Source organism: Myxocyprinus asiaticus, chromosome 7 (genome assembly GCF_019703515.2).
Source record: "Myxocyprinus asiaticus isolate MX2 ecotype Aquarium Trade chromosome 7, UBuf_Myxa_2, whole genome shotgun sequence".
In the NCBI taxonomy this organism is placed as follows: domain Eukaryota; kingdom Metazoa; phylum Chordata; class Actinopteri; order Cypriniformes; family Catostomidae; genus Myxocyprinus; species Myxocyprinus asiaticus.
Genome location: NC_059350.1, coordinates 50,198,572 through 50,210,976, shown reverse-complemented (window position 1 = coordinate 50,210,976; position 12,405 = coordinate 50,198,572). Strand labels below are relative to the sequence as shown.

Genomic DNA, 12,405 nt, shown 5'->3' with positions numbered 1-12,405 from the left:
CTTTAACCATTTCTTAACACCTACTCCACCCTTCAATACCTCAATCCATACGTCCTTCCATGTCTAACATCACCCCATTTCCCGTATCTCAGAACCCCTCTCCTCTAACGGGACGGCATTGGGGCCCACTCTGGGTCTGCAGAAATCCAGTTCTCTGGAGAGTCTCCAGACAGCGATGGAGGACGTCAGTAAAGACGAGGTACCCTTCCACCGTCCACGCGCTCATATGGTGAGAGGCCGCGGCTGCAACCTCAGCTTTCGCCACGCCATCGACAAATCCTACGACGGACCCTCCGAACCTGAGGACGGTGAGTTCAGAGAGCCAAATGCAGGTTTTTACAACTAAATATCATTGATTATAGAGTGACATAACTGACAAAATTTAATAAATTCAATATATAAATAGTGAAAAATCTTAAATGTAATGGAGTAAATAAAAACTAAGTAGTGAAATGTTAGTTTAAATAATTAAAAATGTTGGTGTATTGATTGAAAATTGAAAAAAAAATTAAATATAAAAAATAAATGTATTTAAATATTTGAAAACCAAATTGTTAATAAATAATTATTTAATTTAGTACTTATTTGTAATTTATTGAGCAGAATAACTGGCATGAAATATGGCATGAAATTCTGATTTTTTTTAAATTTTATTTTATTTTTTATAAATAGTGGTACACCCGCTCATCTGTTTGTGTAAAAAAAAAAAAAAAAAAAAAAAAAAAAAAGAAAATGACCATTTACTATCAATTTGTTTCAAAACCTTTTTTTTTTTACTTTTATGGAAAATAAAAATAAAAATGTTCATGTTCATGCTGCTCTTTTCCATACAAGAGTGAATTGTGACATACTTTAATTAGTCAGTAATTGTTGAGTGACAAATAAAATTATATAAATTAAAATAAATGAACAATAAATGTTATGAAATGCAGCACTGATTAAATAAAAATGTATGTATTGAAATGTGTTTTAATTACAAATGTTAGCTTAAAAATTTTAGTTGAAAATTCAATAATTTTAATTATAAAAATAATAAAATGTACAGTATTTTAATGAAATATGTTAATAAATATTTTTTAATCATAATACATTATTTTATTTGAATACTTTTCATTTATTGAACAGAACAACTGAAATGAAATTCGGCATAAAATACAGTATGAAATGCACCTTAAAATGTTATCTGAAAACTTTTAATTAATCAAAGTCAGTGGAGTCTAAAGTATTTTTTATGATGGTTGGTGCCTGAACTAGTCTATTAGTGTCTAATGCAAAATAGCAGCACTATATTAATGTTTCATTTATTATTTTAATTACTTTTGTCTGTTATTGCTAAATGCTAAATGTGGTGTTGTAATTACAAAAGGCCTTCAGTGGCTTTCTGTCATTAGCAATGCTAAAATTATTGCTCACAAAAGCACTACATTAATGAAAAGCATGTGTATTGCATACCAGAAAAGCATGATGCTGAGCACAGTAGCGAGACTGTCATGAGTTTTGACAAACATGTGCTTACAGTTAACTCAGCTGCATACCATTGCCTTTCACGTTGCCAGTTGCCAAAAGTGCATCTGGAGAATTGAAATGCTTGCTTTGCGTTTCTTGTTTAACTTGTTTCAATGTCTTAAACACAATGTGAAATTAAAAACTGTGTACTTCCTTAAAGGAATAGTTCTCCCAAAAAATTACCATCATTTTGTTCACCTTCATGTCTTCACATTTATATGTATGCAATTGACAGACGTTTTTATTTTTATTTTTTTTAATTTTTTTTTCAAAGCGACTAACAGTGCATTCAGTTTATGTTCCCTATGAATCTAACCCATGATCTTAGCATTGGTAGTGGCATACTCTACCAGCTGAGCTACAGGATCCATTTCCTAACCCATATGGATTTCTTTGAAAGTTCACACTCCAAAAATGACGCATGCGCTGATAAACCAAAACATTATGACCGCTTGCCGCCAAAACAGCGCCGACCCGCCGAGGCATGGACTCCACAAGACTGGAAACCAACTAAAGTCTGGAAACCAAGACTTTACCAGCAGATCCTTCAAGTCATGAAGGTTGCGAGGTTGATCTGCTGTGGATCGGACTTGTTGGTCCAGCACATCCCACAGATGCTCAATTGGATTGAGATCAGGGGAATTTGGAGGCCAGGGCAACACCTTGAACTCTTTCTCATGTTCCTCAAACCATTACTGAACAATGTGTGCTGTGTGGCAGGGTGCATTATTCTGCTGAAAGAGGCCACTGCCATCAGGGAATACCATTGCAATGAAAGGGTGTACCTGGTCTGCAACGATGTTTAGGTAGGTGGCACAAGTCAAATTGACGTCCACATGAATGGCTAGACCCAGGGTTTCCCAGCAGAACATTGCCCAGAACAGTGGTTCTCAGCCTTTTTGACTCCAAGGCCCCCCCATTGTTTTTAGCATTTTCAGTAAGTTGAATTATTATATAAAAATTATAGTAATCTATCATATTTTAAGAGATAATATAGAGAGATAAATAATTTTAAGAGATCATGAGGCCCCCCTGGAAGTGTGCTGAGGGCCCCCTAGTGGGTCCCGACCCCTGGTTGAGAACCACTGGCCCAGAGCATCACACTCCCTCCACCAGCTTGTCGTCTTCCCACACTACATCCTGGTGCCATCACTTCCCCAGGTAAACAGCGCACACATACACGGCCGTCCATGTGATGTAAAAGAAAACGGGACTCATCAGACCAGTCCCGTTCCGGTGCTCACGTGCCCACTGTAGGGTCATCATAGGCACTCTTACCGGTCTGCGGCAACACAGCCCTATACGCAGCAGGGTGTGATGCACTGTGTGTTGTGACACATTTTTCCTGGAACCATTATAACATTTTCTGTGACCACAGTAGACCTTCTGTCGGTTCGGACCAGACGGGATAGCCTTCCCTCATGCATCGATGAGCCTTGGGTACCCAACACACTGTCGCCAGTTTGTGGCTATCCCTCCTTGGACCACTGTCGGTGCAAATGATGTCAGAAGTTTCGTTTTTGGGTGAACTATCCCTTTTAAACTCATCATTCAGTCTGATACTGTATCGCAGAGCAGCTGGGTGCCAGTAAATGAGAAAAGCCCGTTCACTTTATAAGCTCATTTCAGAGATGAATTTGACTCTCTCAGTGACTCATTGAGCTGTGAGCAGTGAAGGGTGAATCAGCAAAAGCAAGTATCCCTTATTTCTTCTGAAACTCTGTCAACTCCAGCACCTAGTAAGCACATTCTAGGGCAAGTATCACCTCTCCCCTCTCTATCCCTCTCTTTGACCCCTTCTGAATGAGAAATAGAGAGGAAAAAGAAGCAATATCCAGAGATATCTTAAAGGTTTGAGGTTTCAGACTTCAAAAAATAAATGTTAAGCTTTCTGCACCATAGATATGGTGGTAGTCAAATAGAGGTTTATGGTGACCAGAAAGCTTTGTAACAGCATGCCCAATGCAAGGAGCCTCAGCACATCATAGTGTTCCTTTTAAATTAATTTCATCCTTCTTACTTAATTTACTTTATTTTCACAATTCAACAAATTCTCGAAGAATAATTTTCTTATTTAATATCCTGTTTTACTCATATATATGTCAAAGTACGGAATCAAAATTGGTTTCAAACACCATTTCACGTTGACTTTTGGACAAATCTAGAACAGGATTCATTACTTTCACACGGAAATTTCATGAGACGCAACTGGCTGTCAAACACATATTGAGCTACACATAACACATAAGCTACACATACAGTATGTATTTTCTCAGGCACTTATTGAGTCTAAATAGATGCACAACTTAGATAATTTCAGTAGTACACCCAAATGACAAAAGTCATATCATTCTGTTCATGTGTTAAACTTGCTATAGTTTACTTCCACGTTGCTTCTTTGTCGAATAGCAATGCCAAATGTAAATCAAGTCAATAACTGTACCACCTTGAGTAAGAAATAGCATGTATATTATGTATGTGTACGTGCATATGTAATACTGATAATGCTAATAATTATTGGTATGAATGTAGTACTAATTTCTCTTGTTATAAACAAAGAAATAGATGTTATTAGATCATGTTATAGTAAACTTATAGATATGAAATAACCAATAAAACATATTAATGTATATATAGAATGTTAATTTATATATATATATATATATATATACATATACATATATATATATATATATATATATATATATATATGTATATGTGTGTGTATATATATATATAATATAAAAAAACTGCACTATTACATACCTAGGGTCTCTAATGACCCTATACACTTTTGGTACTTAGGCCATGATAAAAAATAAATATTTTTGTGTGTGTGTGTGTGTGTGTGTGTGTTACACTATTTATATGAGAAATAGTAAGGCATACCAAAAAGGTGTGGGCAAAACTAAAAAAAAATGGTTGAGGTACAGGGGGTGTAATGAGGTCCCAGGTCATTAAAGATCAGAGGCATGCGTTTAAGGGTTCAATGTAAGGGTTAAATGTATTTAATGTCAACCGTTAACGGAGATGTTTTGTTTTTATGTTAAAATACATAATCCTATCCCTGCTTTAAATGCAGAGACAACTATATATATATATATATATATATATATATATATATATATATATATATATATATATATATATATATATATATATATGTAGGTTTATTTCCCTAAAACATGTTAACACTATGACTCTGTTGAGCAATCAACCCCTACAAATTAGTATATTAGATTAAGTATATATTCATCTTTGTATTTTTGTTTTTTTGCTAACAGATGACTCTGAGGAAGACTCTGGAAGAGACACACCTGCCAGCGGCTCCTCTCGACAGGAACTAGATGATGACAAGAAGGCAAAGAAAAAGAATGCCAAAAAGAAGAAAGAGAAAAAGAGCAAAAAGAAGGCTGAGCCCGAAGACCTGGAGAAAAAGACCAAGAAAAAAGGATTTGGTTTGTTGAGGTACGAGTCTGAGAGCACCACAATCACAGTTATACTAACACATGAGCTCTGTTCCAAAACCGGGTGATCTGACTACCTAGACAGCATATTAAGGCATCATAGGCACACGGAAGCTGTTCTAGAAGGTAGACAGCATAATTATGCTGCCTTCTGATATACCTTGTTTTGACCACAATCTATGACAGAATCAAATGCATCCTTCACAGAGAAGGTGATGCGATGAACTCGGTGAAATAAACCAATCAAAGATTCCAGATGAGGTGAGAGAATTTTAGTCTAGTGGTGCATGGAGTTGGTGCCTATGTAGAGTTTTCCAAAATAGTCATTTATGAGGTTCCATTTCTGTTTGAATACTGTTAGACAGTAAGGCAGCTCACTAGGATTTGGAACAAAGCTATGGTTTCACCACAAAGTACGGTAGAAATGGTCATGAAAACTTGAATTACGACCGTTTGTACTACATTATAAGTGGACTCCAGTGGGAAACAAATACAATGTTAAATGGCATGTTTCCTCAGTTTTACTAGCTGAATATTTAGTCTATGCTGAACCATTGAGATAGGAAGGGCACTGTAGGCCCGACCCTTACCAGCTCTTTGATTAATGGTACTACAGAGGGGTCCGATTTAGAAAGGGCCCTGCGACGCAGCTGCACATGGAGACCTTGCTATAATCACAGCACCATGGTAATTGAGGACGACAAAGTGAACTAACTATACGCTGTCTCTGTGTGATGTATAAATATATGCAACTAGGGGTTTAAACAGATATGATGACAAACATACAGTGATGTTCAGGCCTTTAATTGAGATTGAGAGGTCTTGTGTTTGAGGGTTTTATATTTGGGGTTCATGCACAATAGCTTTACTTCATGACAGAGATGAGGACTCTTCTTTTGAGATAAAAGGTGTTTGAATGACAGTGCATGTCTCTTTAAAGTAAACCATGAAAGAATGTCTGTGTTTCTTCTGTAAAGTAAGAAGACTGGTCACTATGTTCTCCCCGCTCCGACTATAAATGTATCAGTCTGAAAATCTGTGGCACGTGCACTGTGTGCAAATACTTTGAATAATAATAAAGCAATACTTTGGCCTTAGTGGGTTGTTCACACAGAACACGGTTGTTGCGTCCATCATCACTGTTTTACAATAGTTTTTCCAATGTAAACATGCGTTAGACAGATGTCTTTGACCGTTTATCAATGTATCGCTGTTTTATTTTATTTAGCAACACACAACTTCATTTCATTCTATCCATTTAACTGTGTAAATTGGAAGTTTACTCAATCCATTTGAGTTGGGTCTACATGATGAATTTTTGTGGTGTTAATGTAGCATTGATGAAGCTGGGCAGGGGATTTCCTTTTGCAAGCAAGCTTTGCGTAGGACACAGTAGGGAGAATAAATGTTAAAATTAAGTGTTATTTTATGTGTTTTTGTGCAAGATGAATTTTAAAGGGGGATACTTGTTAGTGTTTAATGTTTTGTTGTGTTGGAGTTTTGGAGGTTACCATTATGGTGAAGAATGGAGCTTGAGCTAACGATGAGGACAGGTGTATGTCGCACATAATATTGATCGTTAAGCAATTGCTGTGGTAACCATAGCATAGTTACTAAACTACACTCTGTAGTGCTTCCAACCAGCATGTATTTAGCATGCTTGCATTCACTTTCACTAATTAGTATATATAGAACTAAAAGCGATTTTTTTTTTTTTTTTTTTAGTTACATTGACGTGTCTAATTTTGTTGTATTTAACCAACTCAACTAGGTTCTTTCTACACAAAGTGTTTGTGTTGAGAATACTTAGGTATTTTAAATTTCAAACATGTGGAATCAATGTCCAAGCCAAAGAGCTTTTTTTTTTTTTTTTGAGTGCACTGAAAAAAGAGAAAGCAGCTCTGTTGAAAAAAACAGTACTAATCCAGTACACTTGAAATCAACTTAAAAGAATTGTTTGAGATGAAAACATAATTATATTGCGTAAAGTCCAAGTGATATTCAACACAGTAATCAAAAAGTGATATGATCGCATTGCTTCTAATGGATGGTGTTCACTCAACATGATTTTTACTGCTTCCTCAATTAACTTTTTTTAAATGAGCTAATGCAACACAATTCTTTAGCCTTTGGTCTCAACTTAATTTCATTGTGTACAATCCATCTATGTTCACTTTATCCAATATGTGTTGGGAATAATATTTTTTTGCATCAATGTATTGCTGAAACCGGGCAGGGGATTTCCTGTTCCAAGCATGCTTTGCATGGGACTGGTTTGGGAGAGTACATTTTAAAATGAAGTGTTATTTTAATGTATTTCTACACAAAATGAAACAAGGAGGAGACTTGTTAGCGTTTAATGTTCTGTTATGTTGGGATTTATAGGAGTTTCTGCAACAAGCTGCAAGGTTCAATAGAGTTATTTGAACAGATCAAATTTAAGTTAGGTTAACTCAGTTCATTTAGGTTTTTGCTACACAAAGTATTTGAGTAGAGCCTACATTTTAAGTTCATATAAACAAAAAACTCATTTTCATTATGTGGAACCTATGTCCACAATTGAATTAAGTTAAACCAACAAATTATCATAATTTCTTGAAAAAAACAAAAAAACAAAACAAAACAAAAAAACGTAAAAGTCGAATATATTATTTGTTTTTCTTTATTGGCTTTAACAATTCCTCCATTTTGTCACTGCTAGCTCTTACTGTTGCTTCTTTCTCTTAACGCTGATGAAATTCCCTGAAATTTATACGCAGTCAAACCCACAGCCAAATGTCAGTCAGCAGAACAGCTTGGACAGATTCAACAACATTTTGTGCCAGACAAACTCATATCACTTCTAAGCTTTCCAATCTGCTCCCTTATTGAAAATGAAAAATGACTTAATTAGCTATTGTGTTATGCCGCAATTTCAGTCTAGCTGTAAAGTCTTCACCAGTGTTTTTCATCCACAACATTTTTTAAATCATTAAAAAGTAAAAGCATAATTATAAACGTATGAGAGTGATTCATAGTTCAGTTTTTCAACTTTGCATTTGAACAAATTGGTGATTGCCTTCCCATTTAGAGGTGAAAATATTGTGTTTATTGACTGTGGTTTTGCAGACAGATGTGCTACAGATGGATTTGTGGGCTGCTTTCAACATGACAACAATAGAGCATCAGATTTTTGGAGCTTTGTATAGTCACCTGCTTTCAATACACTTTTCTTTCAGTCTTAAATTGCATAAAACTTTAGCATAACAATGATTAAAAGCTGAATGTAATATTTGATCTTCTGTGGGGCCTCCATTATTAAAGCTGCATGGGCTTTGTAATTTATCATATTAAACATTGAAATTCATCCTCATACAATCAAACATTTTAACCCCATTCTCTGGTGTGTCATACTAACACTATCCCATTCTGACATAAAACCCACACACACATCTGCAGCTTACACATCCGTCCACCTAAATTCAGTCTAATGTTCCAAATCTGAGCCAACAAATCCGACGCGCCATCAAGCCAATTAGCACGCCTGTACTTCCTCTACCCAGAATGCATCATTCTAGGCTCTTGTTGCATAGGAAGATTATACTGTAGTCCTCATCTTGCATTCCTAAGCTAACAGGAGTTAGACATGGACTAGTTTAGGTATAAACATGCTCATGGCGGTTGTTTATGAGTGAGCTGATGGCTTTGACAGTAATCTGAAATGGAGATTATTTTTTAAATTTGCTTAAATGTAGCGTTTTACTAATCTCTGGCCTCCTCTAGTTTTGATGTATTTTGAATGTCGCTGAGTTTGGGATGGTCTAACAATGTTTTGTGTTGTTAAAAATGTTTTTTCAGCAATTGTGGTAAATTAAAAAAAAAAAAAAAAAAATATATATATATATATATATATATATATATATATATATATATATATATATATTATTATTATTATTATTATTATTATTATTACTATTATTATTATTTTTTAATAAAGATGCACGCATTTCAGTTGCATTAAAAAGTTTCCAATGAACTGAATTGAGGAATATTTCACAAAACTTCCATATTATGAATTAAGCATAATGTGAAGTATTTAATTAAACTTAAATGCTTCACATATATCCATAACCCTTAAAGCTCTGAAGGTGTTTTTAAAGATTTCAGTGGCATGCCAAAAAATAAAAGGCTTATAACTCTACATAAAAACCAATGGAGGGTCAAATGTTTGGTATCATTTACATTTTTTTTTTAAAATAATATAGATTTTGATCTCAGTCTAAGAAAATAATGAAAAATCACCCAACATTTTTTTTTTAGACAACAATAAACTTTTACAAATTATTTTTCTGATTTGACATTATGTATCTCAAGGTGTAAATAAGGTAGCTCCGAAAAACTGCTTTTGTTTTCTTCGTAATCATGTCACTTGTAACTGAGTAAAATTTTGTGTTGATATGACAAAGCAATCAAGTAATAGCATTACAAAAACAATTTATCCTAGTATCAAAAAGCCTCTCCAAACAAATAAAACATAATAATTGTACGTGACCACTAATTACACATAAATATATAACAGTGACTAAAGGTATACTCTCTCTCCAAAGCATGCAGGGATGAGTATCGAGATCTCATTCAGTTCCATTCAGTGTCATCTGAGCCATCATTGAGTCATCATTGTGTGTTGTACTTGGCGCCATCTTCTGGTGGACATACACTGGCGGCCAAAAGTTTGGAATAATGTACAGATTTTGCTCTTATGGAAAGACATTGGTACTTTTATTCACCAAAGTGGCATTCAGCTGATCACAATGTATAGTCAGGACATTAATAATGTGAAAAATTACTATTACAATTTGAAGAAAAATTTCTGAATTTCTTAAACTCTTCAAAGAGTTCTCATCAAAAAATCCTCCACGTGCAGCAATGACAGCTTTGCAGATTCTTGGCATTCTAGCTGTCAGTTTGTCCGGATACTCATGTGACATTTCACCCCACGCTTCCTGTAGCACTTGCCATAGATGTGGCTGTCTTGTCGGGCACTTCTCACACACCTAACAGTCTAGCTGATCCCACAAAAGCTCAATGGGGTTAAGATCCATAACACTCTCTTCCAATTATCTGTTGTCCAATGTCTGTGTTTCTTTGCCCACTCAAACCTTTTCTTTTTGTTTTCTGTTTCAAAAGTGGCTTTTTTTTTGCAATTCTTCCCCTAAGGCCTGCACCCCTGAGTCTTCTCTTTACTGTTGTACATGAAACTGGTGTTGAGCGGGTAGAATTCAATGAAGCTGTCAGCTGAGGACATGTGAGGCGTCTATTTCTCAAACTAGAGACTCTGATGTACTTATCCTCTTGTTTAGTTGTACATCTGGCCTTCCACATCTCTTTCTGTCCTTGTTAGAGCCAGCTGTCCTTTGTCTTTGAAGACTGTAGTGTACACCTTTGTATGAAATCTTCAGTTTTTTGGCAATTTCAAGCATCGTATAGCCTTCATTCCTCAAAACAATGATTGACTGAGTTTCTAGAGAAAGCTTTTCATTTTTTACCTAATATTGACCTTAGTCTGTTGCATACTGTGGCAACTCAAAAACAAACACAAAGACAATGTTAAGCTTCATTTAACGAACCAAATATCTTTCAGCAGTGTTTGATTTAATGGCAAGTGATTTTCTAGTACTTTGATCAGTTGAATGCCACTTTGGTGTATTAAAGTACCAATTTCCTTTCGAAACAGCAAAATCTGTACATTATTCCAAACTTTTGGCCGCCAGTGCATATAATTAGAATGAACGATCCGCTCTGCCAATATTTGGATGACTTTAACCTCTGGTTGCAGAGATCTGAATCCTAATACGATTGGTTTAGTGTTCGATGATGCTGGACAACATACTACATCATTTGTGATGAAGTCATCTGATCCAGGAAAGCTAACGTGTTTTTAGCCATAGTGAAATTTGACGATTCTCAATACTAGCTTCTAAAACACAAGAAATAATAACACTAACTAATATGTTAATTATTGAAGAATGGTTTCATTTTATTCAGTCAGTAATAAAATAACAAGAATAAACAGCAATGACTAGAAATTGATTAAAAATAATAGAACAAAAAAAAAAAGAAAATTAAGAAAATTCAGTGCTTTTTAACAGCTTTTAACAGCAGTAGGCTATCAAGTATTCAAGTAAATATTCAGAATGAAATGCAACATAAAACTACTACTGGTCTTCACTGTATGATTGTAATACATTAATACCTTTTAAAGCTAGTTTTGTGACCCAGTCAAGAGCAGTGAGTGTTTTCTCATTTTCTTGTTGTTGGTTGTTTGATTATTATAAAGTCTGACATTTTAATACAAATCCACTTTTTTCTCCGCTGTTTACATTCACTTTAGACATCACACTCTGTGTCTACACGAATACCTCACCAAGACGGGCATTTTGGCGGAATTTTGAAATGTATTTGACCATTCAGGCGCACATTAGCGCGAGCATTCTCGGAGCACACGTGCAAGTTCAGCGCACACACATACACCGCCTGTCAATCAAACAGGGCGCAGCTGTAACTAGATCGCTAGCGAATTATAAAATTACGTGCTCTGGATTATTTTTAACAGCAGAATAAGCATATTAACTTTCTAATAAGTGACACAGGCCTAGGCTATCACAAATATAGCAGGTTATTTTTTCGTTATTGATGTTTTTAATCAGTCTGCTTGTCCGGTCGGGCAAGTAAAATTGTCTTTCACTTGCCCCTTCAAAAATCCACTTGTCCCGGACTAGTGGACAAGCGTTAATGTCGAGCCCTGAAACGGCTTTGACATTGTGCCTCATCTCTGTGTTTTTTCAGTATGTCATTCAGGAGCACTGCATTTTTTTAGACGTGCAGCAGGTTAAAAAGAAACTCGACTTTTAAAAGCTTTCCCTTTTTAATTTTATAACTAGTAGCATCTAATAATCGTACCAAAATGTATTATTAAATAAAATATATTTTAAAATAAATCAATTATTGAATTTTTTTTTTTTTTTTTATAGAGAAAATTGTTTTCCTAAAAATGTATTTCAACATATGTGGATAGTGGGACTAAGTTGTGAAATTTTAAATAATACCAAGCTATAGAAAGTGTTTTTTGTTTTTGTTTTTTTTTAAATCAAATTGTTTATTATTTTTACAGGAGTGTTGGTTATTCATGTTTTTGTGACGTTACAGACATTAGCGTTATTAATTCTGATTCAAAGTAATGGCCAGCATCATCCAATCACTGCCAACCATGTTAAAATAAAATTAGACATTATATCTCTGAATCTATGTACTGATTATCATTGTCCCATGTCTGCCAAACATGTTGAGTGATCCAAACATCATCTGCAGCCTGAAACTGACAGGGTTGTGCGGGGTTTTTTAAAATCAAATGTAGACTTTTTAAGACCTTTTTTTAAGACCTGAACAAATAAAA

At 35.0% G+C, this 12,405-nt stretch overlaps 1 protein-coding gene across 2 annotated transcripts in view; it reads left to right on the top strand.

Moving 5' to 3' along the window:
• Positions 1-12,405, top strand: part of pard3ba (par-3 family cell polarity regulator beta a) — a 230,645-nt gene that overhangs the window by 161,774 nt on the left and 56,466 nt on the right. For both annotated transcript variants that reach the window (XM_051702158.1, XM_051702157.1), the window contains exons 17-18: positions 93-308; positions 4,791-4,974. In XM_051702158.1, the coding sequence (XP_051558118.1) occupies positions 93-308; positions 4,791-4,974 (400 nt within the window). The remainder of the gene's footprint in view (positions 1-92; positions 309-4,790; positions 4,975-12,405) is intronic.